Genomic DNA, 26,406 nt, shown 5'->3' with positions numbered 1-26,406 from the left:
CACTTCCTTTCAAACTCCTCCCCCTCCCCACTAAGTGAATTTTCCGGCAAAAAATACTTGTTTCTTTAATAGTAAAGGGTTTTCTAAATACCAAATATTACCACTCTAACTTCTTCAGTTTTAGATTTATATGTCCTCACGAAAGGAATTCAATTCCTCTTCACTCCCCCCCCCCCCCACACACCCCAAGATGGTTTCCCCCCAAAAACGCGTTTTCCTTTGTTTTAAAAGGAGATCCAAATACCAATTTTCACGTCTGTAACAATTTTAGTTTTTATTAGCTTATGTATTCTCATAAAAATAAGTCAATTAATTTTTCTATTCTTTAACCCCCCCCCCTCATTTGATTTTCCGAGAATACGTGTTTCTTTACTTTTAAAGCAGATTCCAAATATCACATTTCACGTCTGTAACATCTTCATTTTTGAGATATCAGTAGCCTAATTAAAAGAATTCAACACCATTTTCAGTCATTATTAACTACCCCCTCCACCCAAGTGGCATTTCCGAAAACAAAAAATACATGTTTCTTTATTTTTAAAGGAGATTCTAAGTACAAATTATTACATCTATAAACTTTAGAAGTTTTGATATATAGATATACTCATTTTAAAAATTCACCCCCTTTTCACCCCCTATTAATTGGATATTCCAAAAACCAAAAAATACGTGTTTCTTTATTTTTAAAGGAGATCTCAAACGCCAATTTTCAGGTCTGTAATATCTTCATGTTCTGAAATATAAGTAGCCTCATTTAAGGCATTCAACCCCTTTTTCACCCTTTTCCACCCTTCCTATTGGGATTTTCCGAAAACAAAATAATACGTGTTTTCTTATTTTTAAAGGATATGCTAAAGACCAATTTTTACATCTATAAACTTTAAAAGTTTTGAGATATAGATACACTCATTTTAAAAATTCACCCCCCTTTTCACCCCCATTAATTGGATTTTCCGAAAACAAAAATATACACGTTTCTTTATTTTTAAAGGAGCTCCCAGACACCAATTTTTAGGTCTGTAATATCTTCATTTTCTGAGATATAAGTATCCTCATTAAATTCACTCAAACAATTTTGCACCCCTTTTCACCCTGCCTATTGCGATTTTCGGAAAACAAAAAAAATACGTGTTTCTTTATTTTCAATGAAGATTCTAAATACCAATTTTTACATCTGTAAACTTTCAAAGTTTTGAGATATAGATACACTAATTTTAAAATTCACCCCCCATTTCACCCTCCCATTAATTGGATTTTCCAAAAATAAAAAAATACGCGTTTCTTTATTTTTAAAAGAGATCAAAAGTACCAATTTTCAGGTCTGTAATATGTTCAGTTTCTGAGATATAAGTACCGGTATCCTCATTAAAGGCATTCAACCAATATTTCACCCTTTTTCACCCCTCCCATTGGAATTTTCCGAAAACAAAAAAATACGTGTTTCCTTATTTTTAAAGGAGATTCTAAATACCAATTCTTACATCTGTAAACCTTTAAAGTGTTGAGATATAGATACACTCATTTTAAAATTTCACCCCCTTTTTCACCCCCTTAGAGACAGAATATCCAAAAATCCTCTCTTAGCGAGCACCTACATCTTATTATGAATGTATCCTCAAAATTTCATTTCTTTATGTCAAGTAGTTTTGGCTCGGCGATGATGAATCAGTCAGTCAGTCAGTCAGGACAAGTTACTTTATATATATATAGATATATCTCAAAAATGTAACATGTTACGGATGTGAATATTGGTATTTGGAATCTCCTGTAAAAGTAAAGGAACACACATAATTTGCTTTCTTAAAATCCACTTAAAGGAAAGTGTTAAAGGGGGTGAATTTTTAAACAGCATATCTACAGTATATCTACAAAATTTAACATATTACAGATGTAAAAATTGGTATTTTTAATCTTTTTTAATAGTAAAGTAACACATACTTTTCTTTGGAAAAACATTTAAGGGGATGTAAAAATGACTGAAAAATGGGGTTGAATTATCTTTATTTGAACACTGGTATCTCCAAAACTGAAGATCTTACAGACATGAATATTGTATTTGGAATCTCCTTTAAAAATCAAGAAACTTTTATTTTTTATTTTAGGAAAATTCACTTAAGGGGGGTTGTAAAAAGGAATGAAAATGGGGTTGAATTCTTTTGATGAGGATACGTATATCTCAAATACTGAAAATGTTACAGGCATGAAAATTTGTATTTGGGATCTTCTTTCAAAACAAAGAAACACATATTCTTTTGTTTTCGGAAAATCCACTTAAGGGGGTTGGGTGGGCGAAAAGAAGTGAAGAAAGTGATGAATTACTTTTATGAGGATACTTATAAGTTACATCAAATACTGAAGAAGTTACAGACGAGAAAATTGGTATTTGGTATCTCCTGTAAAAGTAAAGGAACACACATAATTTGTTTTCTGAAAAACCACTTAAGGGGAAGTGTTTAAGGGGGTGAGTTTTTAAAATGAGCATATCTACAGTATATCTCAAAAAATTTGAAAATTGGTATTTTAAATCTCTTTTAAAAATAAAGTAACACATATTTTTTTTCCTGGAAAAAACACTTAAGTGGTGGGGGGGAAAAAGGGAGTGAATTATTTTTATGAGGATACTTATATCTCAAAAACTGAAGATGTTACAGACATGAAAATTTGTATTTGGATCTCCTTTCAAAAATAAAGAAACACGTATTCTTTTTGTTTTTGGAAAATCCAATTAAGGGGGATAAATGAATTGAAAAATTAGTTGAATTCTTTCTTTGAGGACACTTATATCTTGAAAGCAAGGGATGTTACGTACGAGAAAATTGGCATTTAGAATCTCCTTTAAAAATACAGACGCGTATTTTGTGGTGGGGGGGGGGATGAAATCAACTTAAGTGGGGTGGATGTTAAAGGAGTTTATTTCTTTTTATGAGGATAAATATAAAAAGTGGATTTAAAACACTGGGGGGTTGACTGGGGGGTGAGGAATGATGACAAAAATAAGCATTTATATGAAACCGTTTGAATTATGAAATTAAAATTTTGAATGATATACTAGGTGTTAAATAAAAGAAGGGTTGAAACAAACTTAACCATACAGAGAGTTAAATGGGGGTTAAGATTTGAAAACAAATGTATTCATGCCTTCCTCCAAAATGGTTTAACATACCAAGACAAAATTCCAAATAACGGTAATATTTTAAATCCTAGGTGTGAAATAGGAACATTTTTTTGTTACGTTTTAATTGAGGTTAGTTCCGTAAACAAAATTATTCATCCCTCCAAAACTGTTTAGACGTATAAAGTTGTAATTTTATGAGAAGGGTGTTCTTTTATGTCCTAGGTGTAAAATATTATATACTTCAAAACATTTCTCCCCTAAGGGGTTTTGATGGTGGTTGACACTCAAAAATGCAATATCCATTCATTCGAAACTGTATTGGGCATGGACTTCATTGTTTTTTTGAAGGATGGTCTTTTGTATCCTACATGTTAATGAATATTTAAAAACATTCACCACTTAAAAAAGTATTCATTCCTGAAACATTCAAATTCTTCCATATAGGGTTCAAATGAGTGTCAGATTCAGAAAATAAATAATAATTTCCCCTAAAACCTTTTGACGTACGAACTGAGGGCGTATTTTACAGACTTGGCTGACAGTGGACTCTCCGAAATGTAAAACTTTGAATAATAACTTTCAGTTTAAAATCATAGCGAAGCATGGGTATCTTGCTAGTGTTTTAATATATCATACCCCAATTCAAAATATTTTAAAATCAAAGAATTTAGATTGATCCTTCATTATCTTGGGTACTTAATACACAATGAAGCACACACTAATCTGAAAATAATATCAGATGATTAGTGAAAAAATAAAATTGAAGGAAAGGACTTATTTAAATCAAGTAAATCTGATTTTAATACAAAATCACAGATTTATATTTTCTTGATCAAAATCACAATTATTTTTACACCCTGGTGTGCACATGTACCTTTTTTAATTACCACCCAGCTAATATAACAACTCGCAGTGACTTAGTCAATTATAAGTTTTTTCAAATATATTCTGTCCTCCAGGTGTGAAAATAGAGAAGAATGGAGTAGACAATGATTGTGGAAGATTTATCTTCAACAGAGATACTTTTGGAAGTCACAGATGAGATCACATTAACTATTAACTTTCCTGTCTTCCATTTTGAAGTAAATTTTTCTGTCTTCCCTTCTCCTATATTTACACAGTGTCATTCCCATGTTAACACCATTCATGATAACATAGTGACAAACAGTAAAGTTTGAATGCTTGCACTACCTTCCGTCAACTGTTGGCATGCCGAGATTTACATTGTACCACCACATACTGGGAGTGTGTGTGTGTCCAACTACCTGCCTCCACCTTTATTTAAAATATCTTAAAACAATACTTCTATGGGTAGATGTGCAGAATAAAATGAAACATTTCCCTTGCAAAAGGGCCCACAGATTAATGGGCTTATTTGCCAGCTACAGATCCCGCCATAATTACACGGAAAGGATTGTGACATAACAGACATAAATGGTGAAGCAAACCTTGCATTAATGATCTCTCACATCAGAATGAACTCCCTTTATGACTTTCTATATCTGATAGCTACAGTGAAAACTGTCATTTGTAGCACACTTAGTTTATACCATTCATCTCCTGGAGATTTTGGTGACCAAGCTTGCTACAGTTAGTTTTTGGTCCTTAAACCAGCTCTAATTTTTATTAAAAACAAATTCACTGCAGTTAGGTATTGACACTGCAGTTTAACAAGTGGCAACTTTGAAGATTACACTGCTTATGAACTAGAATTACCAATTTTAACTCTACAAGACGATATAACTTCAAAATTTTCATGCTACTTTAAGCTGTTCTCAATTTCTTTTTTACAGCTTGCTTTACATTGCACCAGCACAGGTAAGTCTTATGGTGATGGTGGGATAGGAAAGGGCTAGGTATGGGAAGAAAGTAGCCATGGCTTTAATTCATGTACAGCCCCAGCATTTGCCTGATTTTAAAATGGGAAACCACGGAAAACCATCTTCAGGGCTGCCGACAGTGGGGGTTTGAACCCACTCTCTCCCGAACCCAAGACCACAGCTGCATGCCTCTAACCACACGGACAACTAGCTCAGTATATTCTTAATCTCTGATGGACATAAGGTAAAATGCTTCACTTTGTTGATTTATAAAATAACAGGTCTTGACTGACTGAGTGACTGACTGACTGACTGACTGACTGACTGACTGACTGACTGACTGACTGACTGACTGACTGACTGACTGACTGACTGACCAACCGACTGACTGATTGACTCACTGACTGCCTGACTGACTGATTCATCATCACCGAGCCAAAACTACTGAACATAAAGAAATTACATTTTGGGGATACATTTATATTAGAGTGTAGGTGCTCACTAAGAGAGGATTTTTGGATATTCTGTCACAAAGTGGGGTGAATTGTTTACATAAGTATATTGATAAAAAAAAGGGGGGTGAATTGTTTACATGAATATATCTATATCTCCAAAACTTAAAACTTTGCAGACGTAAAAATTGGTATTTAGAATCTCCTTTAAAAATATAGAAACATATTTTTTGTTTCCAGAAAATCCCATTAAGAGGGGTGAAGAAAGGTGAAAAAGTGCTTGAATAAAAGAAACATGTATTCCTTTAATTTTGGAAAATCCAATTAAGGGAGGTGAAAGAATTGAAAAATTAATTGAATTATTTGTATGAGGATACTTGTATCTAATAAAAACTGAAGTTGTTACAGACGTGAAAATTGGTTGGAATCTCCTTCAAAAATAAAAAAACCCACGCATTTGGGAGGGGGGGGCAGATCAATGGGGGTGAGGTGAAAAAGGAGGTGAATTCTTTTTATAAGGATATTTATCTCTCATAAAATGACGTGAAAATTGGTATTTGATATCTCCTTTAAGAATAAAGAAACACATCAACTTTTGTTTTCAAAAATCCAACTAAGGGGGTGACAGAATTGAAAAATTAGTTTAATTATTTGGTTTTTATTTTACAATTGGCTTTACGTCACACCAACACAGATAGGTCTGACGATGGGATAGGAAATGTCTAGAAGTGGGAAGGAAGCGGCCGTGGCCATAATTAAGGTACAGCCCCAGCATTTGCCTGATGTGTAAATGGGAAACCACGCAAAACCATCTTCAAGGCTGCTGATAGTGGGGTTTGAACCCACTATTCCCCGGATGCAAGCTCACAGTTGCGTGGCCCTAACTGCACGGACAACTCGCCCGGTGAATTATTTGTAATAGGATACTTATATCTATAAAAGCTAAAGATGTTACAGATGTGAAAATTGGTATTTGGAATTTCCTTTAAAAATAAAGAAACAGGCTTTTCCTTTTTCGGAAAATTGACACTTTGGTGGGGGGGGGGGGGGGAAATAATTTAATTATGTTTGAGAGGATACATCTATCTAGAACTGAAGGTGTTACAGATGCAAACGTTGGTATTTTTTATCTCCTTTAAAGATAAAGAAACATGTACACTGACTGACAGAGCAAATGCAACACCAAGAAGGAGTGGTCAGAACTTTATGCCAATTGCAGGGTAGACTGACGTCACTGAGGTATGCTCATGATGTGAAATGCGCCGCTGTGCTGCGCACGTAGCGAACGATAAATGGGACACGGCGTTGGCGAATGGCCCACTTCGTACCGTGATTTCTCAGCCGACAGTCATTGTGGAACGTGTTGTCGTGTGCCACAGGACACATGTATAGCTAAGAATGCCAGGCCGCCGTCAACGGAGGCATTTCCAGCAGACAGACGACTTTACGAGGGGTATGGTGATCGGGCTGAGAAGGGCAGGTTGGTCGCTTCGTCAAATCGCAGCCGATACCCATAGGGATGTGTCCACGGTGCAGCGCCTGTGGCGAAGATGGTTGGCGCAGGGACATGTGGCACGTGCGAGGGGTCCAGGCGCAGCCCGAGTGACGTCAGCACGCGAGGATCGGCGCATCCGCCGCCAAGCGGTGGCAGCCCCGCACGCCACGTCAACCACCATTCTTCAGCGTGTGCAAGACACCCTGGCTGTTCCAATATCAACCAGAACAATTTCCCGTCGATTGGTTGAAGGAGGCCTGCACTCCCGGCGTCCGCTCAGAAGACTACCATTGACTCCACAGCATAGACGTGCACGCCTGGCATGGTGCCGGGCTAGAGCAACTTGGATGAGGGAATGGCGGAACGTCGTGTTCTCCGATGCGTCACGCTTCTGTTCTGTCAGTGATAGTCACCACAGACGAGTGTGGCGTCGGCGTGGAGAAAGGTCAAATCCGGCAGTAACTGTGGAGCGCCCTACCGCTAGACAACGCGGCATCATGGTTTGGGGCGCTATTGCGTATGATTGCACGTCACCTCTAGTGCGTATTCAAGGCACGTTAAATGCCCACCGCTACGTGCAGCATGTGCTGCGGCCGGTGGCACTCCTGTACCTTCAGGGGCTGCCCAATGCTCTGTTTCAGCAGGATAATGCCCGCCCACACACTGCTCGCATCTCCCAACAGGCTCTACGAGGTGTACAGATGCTTCCGTGGCCAGCGTACTCTCCGGATCTCTCACCAATCGAACACGTGTGGGATCTTATTGGACGCCGTTTGCAAACTCTGCCCCAGCCTCGTACGGACGACCAACTGTGGCAAATGGTTGACAGAGAATGGAGAACCATCCCTCAGGACACCATCAGCACTCTTATCAACTCTGTACCTCGACGTGTTTCTGCGTGTATCGCCGCTCGCGGTGGTCCTACATCCTACTGGATGCTGTGCGCATTGTGTAACCTGCATATCGGTTTGAAATAAACATCAATTATTCGTCCGTGCCGTTTCTGTTTTTTTCCCAACTTTCATCCCTTTCGAACCACTCCTTCTTGGTGTTGCATTTGCTCTGTCAGTCAGTGTATTTTTTGTTTATGGAAAGTCCACATAAGGGAGAAGTGGGTGATAAAAAGTTAAGAAGAAGTTGAATTATTGGGAGACTACTGGCGAAAATGAGTGCATTTTGAATAGACAAAAGAGTGACTGAATGGTTTGCTATATTTCTGGAAAATAGATCTCAGAGACTTAGAGTAGGCAAAGCTTTATATGACCCTATAATAATTAAGAGCGGAATTCCTCAAGGCAGTATTATTGGACCTTTATGTTTTCTTATATATATATATATATATATATATATATAAATGATATGAGTAAACAAGTGGAATTAGAGGTGAAGTTTTTTGTGGATGATGTTATTCTGTATAGAGTAATGAATAAGTTACAAGATTGTGAACAACTGCAAAGTGACCTCGATAATGTTGTGAGATGGACAGCAGGCAATGGTATGCTGATAAACGGGGTTAAAAGTCAGGTTGTGAGTTTCACAAATAGGAAAAGTCCTCTCAATTTTAATTACTACGTTGATGGGGTGAAAGTTCCTTTTGGGGATCATTGTAAGTATATAGGTGTTAATATAAGGAAAGATCTTCATTGAGGTCATCACATAAAGGGGATTGTAAATAAAGGGTACAGATCTCTGCACATGGTTATGAGGGTGTTCAGGGGTTGTAGTAAAGATGTAAAGGAGAGGGCTTATAAATCTCTGGTAAGACCCCAACTAGAGTATGGTTCCAGTGTATGGGACCCTCACCAGGATTACCTGATTCAAGAACTGAAAAAAGTCCAAAGAAAAGCAGCTCGATTTGTTCTGGGCGATTTCCAACAAAAGAGTAGCATTACAAAAATGTTGCAAAGTTTGGGCTGGGAAGACTTGGGAGAAAGAAGACGAGCTGCTCAACTAAGTGGTATGTCCAATAACGCACCATTTATATTGGTATTAAGTGGTATGTTCCAAGCTGTCAGCGGAGAGATGGCGTGGAATGACATTAGTAGACAATAAGTTTGAGTGGCGTATTTGAAAGTAGGAAAGATCACAATATGAATATAAAGTTGGAATTCAAGAGGACAAACTGGGGTAAATATTCATTTATAGGAAGGGGAGTTAGGGATTGGAATAACTTACCAAGGGAGATGTTCAATAAATTTCCAATTTCTTTGAAATCATTTAAGAAAAGGCTAGGAAAACAACAGATAGGGAATCTGCCACCTGGGCGACTGCCTTAAATGCAGATCAGTATTGATTGATTGATTTCATGAGGATACTTATATCTCAAAAACTGAAGATGTTACAGACATGAAAATTTGTATTTGGAATCTTCTTACAAAGTAAAGAAATACGTATTCTTTTGTTCTCGAAAAATCCACTAAACCAGGGGGGGAGATGTTTTTTCAAATAGTTGCATTCTTTGTATGAGGATGCTTATATCTCTAAAACTAAAGATGTTACAGGGGCCGATGACCTCAATGTTAGGGCCCTTTAAACAACAAGCATCATCATCATCATCATCAAAGATGTTACATTACAAGATATTAGAATCATTCCGTATTGACGGTTTTCACTTTACAATGGCGAAAAATGAAAGTATCCTCCAAATCAATACATCATATATTCCGTCATTAGACGGAGTAAACAAGATCAGACATGTTTCGGCTCGTTTGAGCCATCTTCAGTGAAAAAAATTAGGGGGGTTGGAATAATTTACATAATATGATTTGAAAAAATGCTAAAAAACATAATGAAAGCGCAAATGAAAAAACAAACAAAAGAGAGCCTATACGGAAACAAAATTAGCACAAATATACAATATTTACATCAATATGCAGAGCAAAAAACAACTTATTGTGACAAAATTCAGTAAAACAGGTGTTAATTTGAAATAATAATAGATACTAAAAACTGCGTTAACCTAAGAAACAAGGGAATGAGAAAACAAATGATGTAGATGGAAATGAATAATAGTAGCACATGGTGAGGTTGTGGACCTCATAGTTTACAAACTATTGGTTTATAAAAATCACAAAACAGTTTGAAATCGCTGTCAAAATCATCTTAGTGGAAACCCATCACCTCAAATTGGTCAGGAGGAGAGCGGGAGCAAACATTTTGAGAGAAACCAAGCCTGAATTAACCTGCAGGCGAAAAGCCTGTGATAAGGAGAGAAAAAAAAAAAAGCATTTTTTCAACTCATATTATGTAAATAATTATTCCAACCCCCCTAATTTTTTCACTGAAGATGGCTCAAACGAGCCGAAACATGTCTGAACTTGTTTACTCCGTCTAATGACGGAATATATGATGTATTGAATAGGAGGATACTTTCATTTTTCGCCATTGTAAAGTGAAAACCGTCAATACGGAATGATTCTAATATCTTGTAATCTTCTTCTTTCTCTCAATTCTTCCCAACCCAAACATTGCAACATTTTTGTAACGCTACTCTTTTGTCGGAAATCACCCAGAACAAATCGAGCTGCTTTTCTTTGGATTTTTTCCAGTTCTTGAATCAGGTAATCCTGGTGAGGGTCCCATACACTGGAACCATACTCTAGTTGGGGTCTTACCAGAGACTTATATGCACTCTCCTTTACATCCTTACTACAACCCCTAAACACCCTCATAACCATGTGCAGAGATCTGTACCCTTTGTATCTTCCAGGTCTTGCCGAAATTTCTCTTTGTCTTCCTCACTTCAGCCTGTCTGTGGGGCATACACTTGTATGATGGTGTATTTAGTGTTCTCCAGTTTCATGAACATTTTAATGATTCTATCACTTTTGCAGATAACTTCAGCTGTAGCATCAGTCCCTTCTTTAATTAAGAATCCAACACCATTTTTCGCTACCTTCTCCTGCCCACTCCAGTATAATTTATAACCTCCACAAAGTGTCTTACTTCCAGTCCCTTTCCATTTGGTCTCACTTAATCCCAATATTGATATATTTCTTCTATACGTCATGTCTAGGAGTTCTTCTAACTTTCCAGTTAATGATAGAATGTTCATAGTTCCAATTCGGTATTTGAGTCTCTTTTTTATTTGGGTTTCCTTTCAGAACATTGTATATCATCAGCCTTACGGTCATCATACTTTACAATTGTCTGAGAGGACGTGTCAGTCCGGTCTATAATATTCTTTCCGAGGCTCTTTTTCTTATTGAAAGCGACTGTACTCAATACTCTCCTGCTGACTTGCTAGGCCTAATGCATAAGAGGATTTTCTTTCAGGTTTTACTCCCTTAGCCTTTGAGGATGCCTTCCTCGTCCTACAAGGCAGTAGGTTCCATCTGTACACCCCAGAAGGATGGGTTGCCTCTTCCGCCATCTCTACCATACCAAAGTCCATCTTCTCCACTGTAGATGCCGTTGAGGTCTTCACCCTTAACCCAGGGCAAGGGCCCTCCATATTTATGACCCCTGGAGGGAGGGTGTCCCAGTATTTTAAAACCCCCAGGAATTGGGCTACCTGTTGGTCCGCGGGTTGTATTGGTTATTTCAACCAGCCCTACATACTGTAGGGGCCCACTATCTGCCACCTGGGGACGCGCTCTGTAGGGGTCAGGTTCCCGTTGTTACTTATTGGAAGTTAACCCCACCCACAAGGATTAAGGTTATTTGCAGAGACCACAGGCTATACCATTCTTAATTGACCTGCTGGGAGCCAAATTTGTGCCGGCCCCATGGTGTAGGGGTAGCGTGCCTGCCTCTCACCCGGAGTCCCCAGGTTTGATTCCCGGCCAGGTCAGGGATCTTTCTCTCGACCTAAGGGCTGATTCGAGGTTCACTCAGCCTACGTGATTAGAATTGAGGAGCTATCTGACGGTGAGATCGCGGCCCTGGTCTCGAAAGCCCAGAATAACGACCGAGAGGATGTGTCATGCTGACCACAAGGCCCCTCGTATTCTGCAGGCCTTCGCTCTGAGCAGCGGTCACTGGGTAGGCCAAACCCTTTCAAGGGCATAAGTGCCGTGGGGGGGAGAGTCAAATTGTGAGAACTGAAAGGTTTGCATTTTGTTAAATGTAAATTCATGCTTTACAATATTTCATGATTCATTTGGTCAAATGTTAAAATTATGCTTACTAAAGACATTTTAGTTATTTGTTTCTTAAATTGCTTTCTGTAGCCAATAAAAGTAAGTGTACCCATTTTCCTCTTAGCAGTTTATTCCTGGTGAAAGATAAAGTGGTATAAATCAAGAGTTCTACCATTCTTCTTATAAATGTTTTGGTGATTTCCAGTACAAGGGAATAAGCTGTGTTTTAACCTACAATATTACAACTTATTTGTAAAATAATTCTTAACAAAACATAATATGTTGCAGTAAAGGTGAAATTGCACTTATGGCTCCTAATACTTTTTTTTTCTCTGACAGATCAAGTTAAAATACTATAGAAGTCCGCTATAACGAGTACAGCATGTTACGAGAACCCCATCATAATGACAGTTTTTGCTTGTCCCTTCAAAATTTCTGTGTTAAATTGTGTAATGTCCTTTTTTTACAGCGTGAGTCCTATCACTGATGCATCCGTTATTACGAGCAACTAAGCATGCAAGATTTTTCCGTTACCGACATTTATGCCCCCAGCAATTATATTGCATGCTGTCTATCACCTTTGGTATTGTTTCCTTGCTATGTCCTTGCTATAACATGGTTGATAGCAGTTGTTAACTCGTTACAAATAAAGGCTAAGTAAAGGATTGCTTAATTTTAATACTCTACACTGAAATTAAGTAACAATGTGGTACACCTCAAGAAATGACAGCCCTGAAGATGGTTTTCCGTGGTTTCCCATTTTCACACCAGGCAAATGCTGGGGCTGTACCTTAATTAAGGCCATGGCCGCTTCTTTCCCATTCCCAGCCCTTCCCTGTCCCATCGTCACCATAAGACCTATCTGTGACGGTGCGACGTAAAGCAACTAGCAAAAAAAAGAAATGACAGATCACATCACTGATTTCAGAGGTTAGTTTATATTTTCTCGCAACTGGTTAAATTTCGGAGAGGCTATTGCCATATAAATTTATAGCAAGAATGTTATAATTTCTCTTCTGGTGCTTGGAATGTCTTTTCATGATACATATAGTATGTTAAGTTAGCTTATGTGACGCTGTTTGAATAAGAAAACGGAAACATTTGCCACAAAATGCAATCTTTGGTATCGTTTTCTCGCTATGTGCACTTGTGAGCTCTCTCGTCGATATTCAAAGGCGATGTTGGAGTCGATTAGTAATACCCATAACCTGCTGTTCCATAAAGAAAATTTGAAATGAAAGAAGAGAACATGTTTTCATAACGTACTTAAATAAAGTTGTCGATAACAGTCTTTAACTCATTAGAAATAAAGGCTAAGTAAATGATCACTTCATTTTAATCCTCTATACTGAAATTAAGTAAGAGATATGGCAGAGCCCATCACTGATTTCAGAGGTTAGTTTATATTTTCTGGTATGTGGTTAAATTTCAGAGAAGCTATTCCCATGTAAATTTAATAGCGATAATTTTATCATTTCTTACTGGTGCTGGAATATGTTTTCATGATACATATAGTATGGTTAAGTTAGGGTAGGTGACGCTGTTTGAATAAGAAAACTGAAACATTTGCCACAAAATGCAATCGGTCATCTTCGGTACCGTATCATTTTCTCGCTGTGTACACTTGCAAGCTCTCTCCTCGACATTTGAAGGTGATGTCACAGTCGATTGGTAATGTCCGTCGACTGCTATTCTCTAAAACAAAATTAAAAATGAAAGAGGATAACACGTTTTCATAATAAAGGTGTAAATAACGTGGCTGATAGCAGTTGTTAACTCGTTAGAAATAAAGGCTGAAGTAAGCCATAGCTTAATTTTTAATGTTATATACCGAAATTAATTAAGAAAGAGATACATCTCAAGATATGGCAGAGTACTACAGTACATCACTGATTCAGAGGATAATTTATATTTTCTCGCATCTAGTTAAATTTTGGAAAGGGTGTTTCCATATAAATTTGTAGCAAGGAGGTTATTGTTTCTCTACGTGCATTTGAAGTATGTTTTCTTTATACATATACAGTTACGTTAGGTGACACTGTTTGAAGAACAAAACTGGAACGTTCGCCTCAGAGTCCTCTGGAGTGATACTATAATTTTTTCAGAATGAAATTAAACATACACTTTCACATAGTATCGGATTTCAAAAAATAAAAAAACGAGCAAGTCGTAGTGTGGATATCGTCCACAAAAACGCATGTTTTGAACAAACTGATTGCCGTTTCATACCGATTTTAATGTCTGTGGTTTTTTTCCCAACTTATACAAAAAATCGGGTATAACCATAAACCGTTATAGCGAGTAAATTTGTCGCTGTTATGAATTCTCACCATAACAGACTTCCACTTTAATTGTGGTGTTGTTGTTGTCGTCGTCGTTGTTGTTGTTGCTGTTGTTGTTGTTGTAAAATGCTAGAATGCCACCTACTCACTCTGGTGTAGAAGTTAGATTTGACAACAAACACTTCTCTAAATATTTATCTTTGTGTCGTTATCAGAATCACCCTTTTCGGAACCTCCACAACCACAGGAAAACTCTTAGTCTGGATCATTCATGTTTATTCCTGGAAATAAAGGCTAGGTGTTTACTTCTAGATTATACATGTTTTGGCCTAAAACATTTACAGCTGCTCTGATTTCACTCTGCTTAACATACTTTGGACTGTATTCATTGGTGTCACAGTTATTTACTTTTATTTTCAATGAAACTCAACCAGGGACATAAATTTAAAGGGGGCGCAAGAATAGCATTTGGATAGTATCAGTAGGCACAGAATACGTGAAAGAAAAAAAAGCATCATCCGACCTCGTTAACTTAACCTTGATTCATTAGAAATGCTCAACTGACATGAAAAAGTATTCTGTTCTACGCTTTTTGGGAATAGAAGTATGATTAGTAACATCCTTTACGTGCATGATGTGAAACATCACTGCATGATACTTGTAGGCTATAGAGTGCAAACTTCCCTTATAAAGAAAATTTCTGCTTTAATATCATCTGGATATTACAATCTAAAGAAAGGAAACTATGCTAATTCTTACCAGCTCAGTTGCACAGACTTTTTTATTTTACTTTTGTGCATAAATAAACACGTAAAACAACACAGAACAATATGACCCCGTGGCATTGCCCCGTAACTTATATCATTATTCCCATGAGTGCACTTCACTCTGGCATGAGAAAGCCGTTGAGTGGTCTGAAGTGGCTCCTATGGAACTTATCATTTTGCCTCTTCCACATAACAAATTTTCATGAATTGTGAGTGCACAGAGTGATATAACTCAAAAACTATTATTTCCTGACTTATACCACTGTGGCTCTCAGCAGCTCAATTCTATAAACACGTTACATCCAATTTTTGATAACCGGATTATTAGTACAAGTTTGTGGCCTCCTAGATCAATACATACTGTGATTGTTTTCTCTGGGGAACCTTAAAGGGCAAAGTTTACTGAAATAATCCCTATACTATAGAAGAGCTGAAGGACAAAATAACACATGCAACACAGTCTATTACCAAAGTGGAATTACAGAAAGTGGCAAATAATTTATTAAACGATGTCAGGCATATCCTATTGCAGAAGGATGTCATATTCAATAGTGTCTGAAATAAACGGTGAGTATAAATCTGTATAGATGTACAGTATTTTTAATAATAATATTTAAATTAATGGACTTATTTTTTTCTGTAGTTGCTAAATGTCTCGATTTGCTGGTAGTAACAACATGTTCCCTGCTGGTGCAAGCCCAACATGTGGGAAAGTTGAGTTGGGGTTCTGTTTAATCTAGTTTCCTCGTTTTGTACACCTGGCCTTCCATGCTGCAGTTGGGAGAGCAGGAAGTTGACCAGCAGCTAAATGATGCAAAGTTTCCTCCTAAAATGAGAGCACTGTGTGAGATGAAAAGTTGTAGTGTCATATTTACTGTATAATAGTGAGGGTTGCAATAATATTCAGTGTTTCAGATAAAATGTAGCACAGTACACAACTGACGGATAGTCTGTGATCAGAAATATTAAAGACTAACAGTTACCTGTGGCTTCACTCGCATAGATTTGGTAATTTGATAAAGGTAATTGTTCCTCGGTACTGTATTAAGACATTATCTCAAAATCCCTAAAGTATAAAAACTCACCAAAAAATTGAGTTTCATTTACCCCAGAAACTCTTTGTAAACATCATTTGTGGTATTGCCTTTTGGGGCTAAGATGACCAAGCAACAAAGAACTATACAAGTGAGGAACAGTCTTCTCTCAATTCGAGAAAAAAAAAGAAGCAAGATGTTTTTTTATTTTTAAAGGAGATTCCAAATACCAATTTTCACATCTTCAGTTTTTGAGATATAAGCATACTCATAAAATATCATTCAACTCTTTTTTTACTTCTTTTCACCCCCATTAAGTGCCTTTTCCAAAAACAAAAAAATATGTGTTCCCATATTTTTAAAGGTCTTTGCAAATACCAAGTTTCATGTCTGTAAATTGTCAAGTTTTTGAAATATACAGTAGATATGCCGGTATTCATTTCAACAGTTCACCAGCTTTTTCAATTCTTTTCAGCCCCATAAGTGGCTTTTCCGAAAAAGAAAAAATACAGGTTTCTTTATTTTAAAATGAGATTCAATATACCAACTTTCACGTCTGTAACAATGTTCAGTTTTTGTGATATAAGTATCCTCTCAAACAGAATTCAACTCCTTCTTTACTTATTTTCAACCACCCCTCCCCCCCCCCCACAACCAAAGTCGATTTTCTAAAAACAAAATAAGTGTCTATTTTTAAAGAAGATTCCATATACCAATTTACAATTGAATTTTCAAAAACAAAAGAAGATATTTAGCTTTTATAGATATAAGTATCCTAATACAAATAATTCAACTAATTTTTCAATTCTCTCAGCGCCTTAATTGGATTTTCGAAAACAAAAGAAGATGTGTTTCTGTATTTTTAAAAGAGATTCCAAATACCAATTTTCACGCGTGTAACATCTTTACAATGGCGAAAAATGAAAGTATCCTCCAAATCAATACATTATATATTCCGTCATTAGACGGAGTAAACAAGATCAGACATGTTTCGGCTCGTTTGAGCCATCTTCAGTGAAAAAAATTAGGGGGGTTGGAATAATTTACATAATATGATTTGAAAAAATGCTAAAAAACATAATGAAAGCGCAAATGAAAAAAAAAAGGGCTCTCTTTTGTTTGTTTTTCATTTGCGCTTTCATTATGTTTTTTAGCATTTTTTCAACTCATATTATGTAAATAATTATTCCAACCCCCCTAATTTTTTCACTGAAGATGGCTCAAACGAGCCGAAACATGTCTGAACTTGTTTACTCCGTCTAATGACGGAATATATGATGAATAGGAGGATACTTTCATTTTTTGCCATTGTAAAGAGAAAGAAGAAGAGCTGCTCGACTAAGTGGTATGTTCCGAGCTGTCAGCGGAGAGATGGCGTGGAATGACATTAGTAGACGAATAGGTTTGAATGGTGTCTATAAAAGTAGGAAAGATCACAATATGAAGATAAAGTTGGAATTCAAGAGGACAAACTGGGGCAAATATTCATTTATAGGAAGGGGAGTTAGGGATTGGAATAACTTACCAAGGGAGATGTTCAATAAATTTCCAATTTCTTTGAAATCATTTAGGAAAAAGCTAGGGTGCAACAGATAGGGAATCTGCCACCTGGGCGACTGCCCTAAATGCAGATCAGTATGATTGATTGATTGATTGATGATTGATTAATTCAGAAAATGTTGTTATTATTATTGGAGATCTAAATGCGCAAGTTGGGGTAGACAGACTTGGGTACGAGAGCATCATTGGTCCACATGGATCTGGACAAAGGAACCCAGAAGGAGAACAACTATTAGATCTGTGCAGAAGAAATGATCTTATAATCAAAATACATTCTTCAAAAAAAGAGACAGTCACAGAATAACAAGGTACAGTTGGGATGGCCAGTATAGAACATTGATTGACTACGTAATCACAAATAAAGATGGTGGCAGGTACATCACAGATGTAAAGGTCATCCCTAGTGAAAGCATGGACAGTGACCACAGACTGTTGGTAGTAGACATCAAACATAAGACAAATGAAACGCAGAAACTTATTATGAAAAAACCATGGGTTAAAACTTGGAAGTTGCAAGAAGTCCAAATAAAGGAAGAATACAAACTAAAGATTCAACAGAGTTTGCCGAAGTGTGAAGTAACCAGCGTTAATGAAGAATGGAAGGCCTTCAAAGACACCTTTGAGGGAGAAGCCAAAAACCTATGTGGAGTTACAAGTTCTATCAAAAGAAAAAAGGAGACACCATGGTGGAATGATAGAGTGAAAACAGCGGTGAAAGAAAGAAACCAAATAAAGAAGGCACTGGAGAAGGAAAAACAAAAACAGGGACAAGAACGAAATGAACAAGAAATACAAAGACTTCAAGGAGTATACAGGGACACGAAACTTGCTGTAAAGAACATTGTAAGGGAAGAAAAAGAGAAGAAATGGAATGAGTTTGCAGACAAACTGGAAGAGGACAGTAGAGGAAATATGAAATTGCTATACAGAGTAGTGAAAAACAAGCGAAGGGATCAAGAGACCACAAAGGCAATAGAACGTGATGATGGAACTCTGGCACAAGAAGAGGGAGAAATTAAACAAGAACTCAAGATCTATTTCGAAAAGCTGCTGAATGGAGATACAGAAAACATAACAACGGATAGAGGAGAGCGAAGTCGAGGAACCACAACTGAACCACCAATTATATGGCTTGAGGTTGAAAATGAGCTCAAGAGCATGAAGAAAGGAAAGGCAGTGGGCATAGATGAACTAAGTGCAGATATGCTGAAAGCAGCGGGAATTCCAGGAATCCAATGGCTCTACAGACTGCTCAACAAGATTTGGGAGGAAAATACTATTCCTGAGGACTGGAAGATGGGCATCATTGTACCTCTGTTCAAGAAAGGAAGCCGACGAAAATGTACTAATTACCGTGGTATCACACTACTGTCTCATGTCCTGAAAATAAAGGAAAAAATAATAGAGACCAGAATCAGAGATATTGTTGAACCAATTTTGGAAGAAGAGCAGTATGGTTTCAGACCAGAAAGGTCAACTACAGACCTTATATTTGCAATTAGGATGCTAATGGAAAAATACTGAGAGAAGAACAAGCCTTTATTTCTAATATTTTTGGACATTGAGAAAGCATACAATAGTGTACCAAGGGAAAGAATTTGGCAATGCATGAAAGAACTTCAAGTGCGAGACAGCCTCATAGACAAAGTGAAAATGTTGTATAGTGGGAACAGAAGTTGTATTCAAGTAGGATGTGGTTTGTCGGACTGGTTTGAAACAAAGAGAGGAGTGCAGCAGGGCAGCTCATTGTCACCACTTCTATTTATTATTGTAATGGATGTAGTAATGAAATCTATTAAAAGGAAAGAACATGTAGATATCAAAGCCTTCACATTTGCAGATGATGTTGTGATCTGGAGTGACTCAGAAGAGGAATTGGGAGAAAGAATACAAAGCTGGAATGAGGAGTTTAAGAAATATGGTTTAAACATCAGCAAGACCAAGACGGTGGTGATGAAAGTGTAGGGGGAAGGAGCAGAACCAATAGTCATGTTAAATGAAGCTCAACTGGACAGCATTCCAGTTTTCAAATACTTGGGTAGCATTATATCAAATGACAACCTAGCAAAACATGAGGTGAACAATCGAATCAATAAGGCAACACAATTTTATCACCAGGTAAGACACCTGCTGTGGGATGAGCAAATACCCATGAAAACAAAAATGACATTGTACAAGTCCTATTATACACCAATTCTTACATACAGTCTCGAAACCACAACACTGACCAATAGAGATAATTCCAAACTTCAGGCAGCTGAAATGAAATTCCTACGCACTATGATCCAGAAAACCAGGAAAGACAAGATTAGGAATGAGAAAATTAGAGAAGAAGTAGGAATAGATGATTCTCTCCTCAATAAGATTCAGATATCAAGACTGAAGTGGTTTGGTCACATGAAGAGGATGCCAGTAAACAGAACTGCAAGGAAGGAATTTGACAGAAAGGTAGAAGGAAGACGACCCATGGGAAGGCCACGAAGGAAATGGATAGATTTAGTTAAGAGCGATGTACTGCTGAGAGGTCATGATTGGGACAAGTTGGTGGAGGAAGAATGGTACAAGGACAGGATGAGATGGAGGAGGCTCATATACCACACCTGGGAAACTGGAGATGGTTTAGGATGATGATGATGATGATGATGATGATAGCCTTTGGTACCAACCTGCTGAAAATATCCATAAACCTTTTCTTCCTTTGTCTCTTCATTAAAAATTGGATGAAAAACTGTTCTCACATACAGATGTGAATTCACGCAATCATCAATAATTATGGGCCCAGTTACCCAACATGCACTTACCTCACACCATACCCTTATTTTAAAGAGTTGCACTGATACTTCCTGTACAATGTATAGGTTCTCAGCATTCCACAATTGCACATTTTGAGAATTTAAATGTCCATAAAAATGGAACCATAGCTGTGGATCTAAATTTCTATTGTAAGCATTTCTAGGAAATCAATTATAGAACCTTATTCTTGTGCTGAAATTTGTTTGGTGAAGTTCCTGCACATTATATGGTCAATATTTCAGCAGTCTGATCACTTTGTAGGCTGACCCCTGTGCTAGACAATTATGTGATTTTCTGGGATGTACTACCCCAAGTTTATCTTCAGTTAAAACATGTCTTTTCCGCTTCCTCTGTACGTCACAAACTAAACTTACTATATGCTACTTTTTCAAAATCTTCAAAATGCCGGACTTTGTAAGAACAGTAGTCAGGATTTTTAAAAGCAAATCATGAAATGCATCTTCTAAAGTTACCATTTTCCAAGTAACATTAAACCAAATAAATTTGCTGTTGAACCAAATGTTTCATTTTTCAATCTATTACTTAATACACAAGCACTGTGTACAATAATATACAAGCAACAGTTGCACACACATTCTGATATAACTCTCTGAAGCAATTAACTGCTGGGATGTTTTGTACATCTGGCTTCCCACGATGTGGTCAGGGGAATGGGAAGTTTGCCAGCGGTAGAATGATGTGAAGTTTCCTCTTAGAATGAGAGCACTGAATAAATAGAGTTTACTCTAAAACATATTATTTCTTGCAAAATACTTACTTCATAGTTCAGTTCATCATACAGTACTGCAGTACCATCAGGTAATGTTAATGTACCCTCAATGGTGTAAAGACTATCCTTAGTATCAATGTCTAATGTTCCTTTAAATGTTGGATACAGAAGAGTATCAATTTCAACTAATCCTTTCCAGTTGATGGCATATATATCGTCCTCTTCATCATTATAGTCTTCTTCATTTTCTAGTTTCTTGCTGACAAGTTTTAAATCTTCTGGAATTCGAGGCTTATTTGCTCCCTGGACCTTGATCCCAAGCTAGAAATAAGTTAATGCATTAGTATTCATAATCTTAGCAATTTATGAATGATGGAAACAATGTATCACTAAAAACAATGTCTCAAGTTAATTAAAGGCATATGAGAGGAGTGTGAAGAAAAAGACAGGAGGGAGGACACAGAAGTTGTAAACTATAGTATGTGTGAATGGGAAGTGTTTTTGCCTCGAGAGGCTACTCAGAACTGTCCAATCAAATGGATGCTGTAATCATGTTATTCCAACCTCTCAATGCACTGTGGTCCATAGAAAATTTAACATTGCTGAATATCCCTTGCACTAGGTCAAAATATTTTTACTTCATAAAAAATGACTGCAATGGAAACAGCTTCCCATTTGACAAAGACTATAACCAACTTCGTAACTTTTATAGTAATTCCAGTTGAATTTAAATATCTTTAGAACTAATATAGTCCAAGCTAATCTAATCTAGAGAGCTCTACTTACCTTTGAATCTCCAACATTCAATCCAACTTCAAGATCAACACCTTCTTCAATTTTAATTAATTTAGCTATGAGACCATTCTCATGGAATCCCTCAATTGGTGTGTATATCCTATAGCGGTACTCAAAATCTGTAGAGTGTATGTAATGCCACAATCCAGAGAACCCAATCACCAAGTTGTTCCATCCACATCGAAAATCGACCTGCAATAGTAATATTTATGTTTAAATACTGGAATTGAAAATAGAAATCCTAATTTTATCAACACCATTTTCAGATTCTCTACATAAAGATAACTTACAAAAGCTGCAAAGTAAGAATTGAAAATGGATTGTTTTATGAATGAGAAATGTGTCATGCAGATCATAGTAGACAATGATTAATACTGTAAAATTCAGGTTCATGCAGTTCATGATGAGTATTCTTGCAGACACTTTCCAATTTGTCAAATGGGCAACATCTGAATTGTCTGGTAACCGGTCCTGGTCATAATACCACTGGCTATGGAATAAGAGTAGATTTTTTAATTTTCTAAAATCTGCTTTATGTCATACCATCTCAGATAGGTCTTAGGGCGACAATGGGACAGGAAAGAGCTAGGAGTGGGAACGAATCGACCATGTCCTTGATTAAAATACAGCCTCTGCATTTGCCTGGTGTGGAAATGGGAAACCATGGTCAACCATCTTCAGGGCTGCCGACAGTGGGGTTCAAACCCACTTATCTCCTGAATGCGAGCTCACAGCTACAAGACACAAATCACGCAGCGACTCGCTCGGTAATAAGAGTAGATTTATTTTGAGTCTTGCTCCAGCATGTGCACAGGCAGCAATGACTACTCAATACAATAAAGGCCCCTAAACTATTAAAGTATTTTTTTTACAATTGGCTTTATGATATAGATTTTGATTCCCATAGGGAATCTGAAATTTTTGTCCCGAATGAGTAAATTTATAATACCAACATAAATGGTCTGTTATTGGACATTATAAATTTTCCAACTAACTCATTCCTGGTTGCCAGCATTTCACCCACGTGTGCTAAGTTTGGCTCATCAATTGGTACCTAGCACACCTACCAAGACGCTGACTAGTGCATACCGTGGAGGCCACTGCGTAGGCTACTTGGAGCCACCGGCAGTGCCAATACACTATGAGAGACTTTCTCTCTTTACCAAAAATTGATGCCTGCTTGGCCATATCATCTGATGGCCAACACTTCTCCTTGACTCCATCCACTGTACCAGAACTTTGGACCACTTGAGGTTACTTCTCAACATGATCCACCCATTGCCACTTGCTACACCACATCTGTGATTCCTGTCCTCCCAATCACCTCATTCCAGATTCGGTCTTGTAAGCTGGTCTCTAGTAGCGCCTGCTCCATTGCTCACTGGCAGACTCTGAGTCTACTAGCATTTTTCTTTATGATAGTAACAGTGTCAAGTCCATTGTTTGCAACAGGTAGGATGCACTTTCCTCTTGAGGATCAGTGGTATTTTTGAGTCTTGGAGAAAGTAGCTCAGTCTGCCAAAGGCCACCATCTCAGTCAGCCATTTGGTTATCCTGCCATAGTTTGAAGTTGCACCCCAGGTACACATATCATCAACTTTCTCAATGATTTTGTCAATTTATGTTCTGTATGTTCATTTACAGCTGGGGAGGTTTTCTGAAGGTTTGAAGTTCTTCCAAAACTACGAAATGTCGGACTCAGTGAGAGGCATCTTTTCGGATGAAGGAAGAGATGGTAGTCAATTTCTGCCAGCCAAAACGATTCAATGTGAGCTTCCATTCAAGCTGCAGAGTGAGGTCTTCCATTGTCATGCAGTAACAACACTGACAGATAGAAGACTGTGACATTTAATCTGGACTGTATGGCAAAGTTTGGTCAAGGCTGCACTGATTGCCATCCCAGGCAGTATAACACCATGTCTGACCCAATACCCCATTGCCATAAAATTGCATGTTGAGAAAGTCTGCTTGAATTTCACTTTTGTCGGAGATGATGTATGTCACCATTTCACTGATTGCTGCTTTGATTCAGTGGTCATTTTTGACACCCATATCTTGTCCCCCATGATGATGTGGTCCAGTAATGCATCACCTTCCTCATGGTACTGGGTCAAAAATTTCAAGGCACTGACACAGCTCTTCATTCTGTGTTCCTCAGTCAGCATTTTTGGAACCGAACTATTGCACATTTTTCTGCAGTCTAAATTTTCTAACACAATTTTATATAAAACCAACCTTCAAACATTTGGAAATTGAAGTGACTGACAGGATATTGTGAACTGTCTGTCTGACCAAATGGGGGTGTCAACTGCACGCAAAATTGTCGCTGATCAGGGATGCCAACCATAGCATGAGCTGTCATGAACCTTGTCCCAAACTTCCTCGAATAACCTACCCATTAACGGTCTTTTCACTCACTCATAGTGTTGGGGCTATACACTTCACAGATCTAATGATGAATCTCTGCCAAAGGCACATTCCTTGCTGTCAAGAAGTGGATAATTGACCATATCTCACATGCAAAGGGCCACTTGATTGTGTTATGAGTTCCATTGCACACTACAGAGCAACAGCATAGTACCATTGTGGTAACAAGTGGGTGTTTGTGCATGAGGGATGCTGTGTGTCAGAGCAAATGCAGAAAAGAAACATGTGGGATTTCAAAAGATATGCACAACTGCTCCTTAATTAAAAATTAGCCATTGTAACTAAAACTATATATATATATATATATATATATATAAAATCCTCTATTCAAAATTTCCTTTCTTTGTATTTCCCATTAATAAAAAAATAATTATCTCAACATTCTGGTAAAGAATCATGCATATATCTTAATTACTATCTATGTTATAGATCTATGAAAGGACAACTGCAAGATATGCCTAGTTCTTTTTCACTTCACCATCTGGTAAACAGTTTGACTGTCCCTACGCACACTATTTGAACTGTAAACTTAATACTTTTCAGGAGGGCATCATAAAGCTTCTCCTGAGCACATGCTGCTGCATAATATTGATACTTTGCATTACTTTATGCTAATTAATGCTTTTTATATTATTTTTCTTTTCCACATACAGTTATAATATACACAAACAGAAATTACTCACACTATAAAAATAATTTCTCACATTTTCAATTTTGATAATATACATAGGAACAGTCAATTTGGTCTTTCTAGGCTCACTACTCTTAAACATATCTGGTCCTAAAAGGGTTAAGTAAGCAAGAGTGTATTAGTGTGAACTCCTTACCATATCATCATTGAGTTTGGCGATCAACACTGCTGTCTGAAGAAATTCAATGGGAGTTGCTAAGAAAAATTTAATGTTAAATTTTCTTAAATGATAAAAACTGAACAGAATTTCAATCCCAATTGCCCCTGCAGGTGCTTTTATTTCTGCAACAAGATGTTTCTTCTCTTGTGAAAATCCAAAGCGACCAGTAATTATGCTGTAGTTCTCAAGAGGTGTAGTAATGTTGAACACCAGCATGTTGTTTGTAATCCGCTTTACATACCCTGTCAATGAGAGGAAAGATTACACCATAATTGTAGTACAATAAACGCTTCATAATTCAATTCTAGCTCGTAAATTTCTAATTACTGTGCTAGGAATTTTCATTACAGTGCTTTTGACATACTGTAAACAATGGAGATATTTTGTATACAGAATGTAACAATAACTTTCTGGACACATTCCTCATACACAGGAAGAAAATATGTTACATGGGCATGAGTCTGGACACACTTTATTTCCATGTTAGAACTCATTTTCTACAATTCTATGTAGTACATTAATCAAGAGAAACACACAGGAACAGAACGTTTCAGCATATCACATGAAACACTTTTCTTGCATGTATCCTGAAAGTTTGCCCATAACTTTTCGTGACACCCTATATTTTAAATGACTAATAAGGAATGGAAAAGAACAAATGAGTGACAAATCAGTCATATATAGAATGATGAACAGGAACATGTATAATAATGGGACAGGATTGATGAGAATATAACAAATCTATTTGAAGACAGCAGTGCATGAAGATGTGGAGATTGTTCTTGTTCTTTTGTAAACTTCTTTCCTCTTTCTATCATTGCTTCTTCTGATGCTGATGTTTAATTGTGTTATCCTACTTATGTTCCTGTCTTTCTTCACAAGATTGATTTCTCTCATGTTTGTTCCCTTCCATTACTTATACTGAACTGTTGGGTTTCTTTTCCTCCTTTTGTGTGTGTCTCCTATGTTCGTAGCCTTTTACAACCTATATTAACCTTTTTGTCTCTTCACTTTTCCCATGTTTATCCACGTTTCTAATCATCCTACACTTTTGACATCAAGGCTGAAGGTCCTCCATGAGGATTGAAGCCTGCCCTTCTGCTAAAGTTGGGAAGAAGAAATGAGCTTATTAGGTACTGAGAAGAGATAGATATAGAAGATCTGAGATTGATGAGGAGAAAATCTATCTATTTGAAGATGGTGG

The 26,406-nt window shown here is 37.3% G+C and overlaps 1 protein-coding gene across 1 annotated transcript in view; it reads right to left on the bottom strand.

The window, feature by feature from the left end:
• Apoltp (Apolipoprotein lipid transfer particle) overlaps positions 1 to 26,406 on the bottom strand; it is a 668,275-nt gene that overhangs the window by 430,681 nt on the left and 211,188 nt on the right. The window contains exons 29-31 of the mRNA XM_067142082.2: positions 25,179 to 25,444; positions 21,916 to 22,116; positions 21,178 to 21,450 (exon numbers count right to left, since the gene is read on the bottom strand). Of these exons, the coding sequence (XP_066998183.2) occupies positions 21,178 to 21,450; positions 21,916 to 22,116; positions 25,179 to 25,444 (740 nt within the window). The remainder of the gene's footprint in view (positions 1 to 21,177; positions 21,451 to 21,915; positions 22,117 to 25,178; positions 25,445 to 26,406) is intronic.

The sequence above is a fragment of the Anabrus simplex genome, chromosome 2, assembly GCF_040414725.1.
Source record: "Anabrus simplex isolate iqAnaSimp1 chromosome 2, ASM4041472v1, whole genome shotgun sequence".
Lineage (NCBI taxonomy): Eukaryota > Metazoa > Arthropoda > Insecta > Orthoptera > Tettigoniidae > Anabrus > Anabrus simplex.
This window is presented reverse-complemented; position numbering and strand designations above follow the sequence as displayed.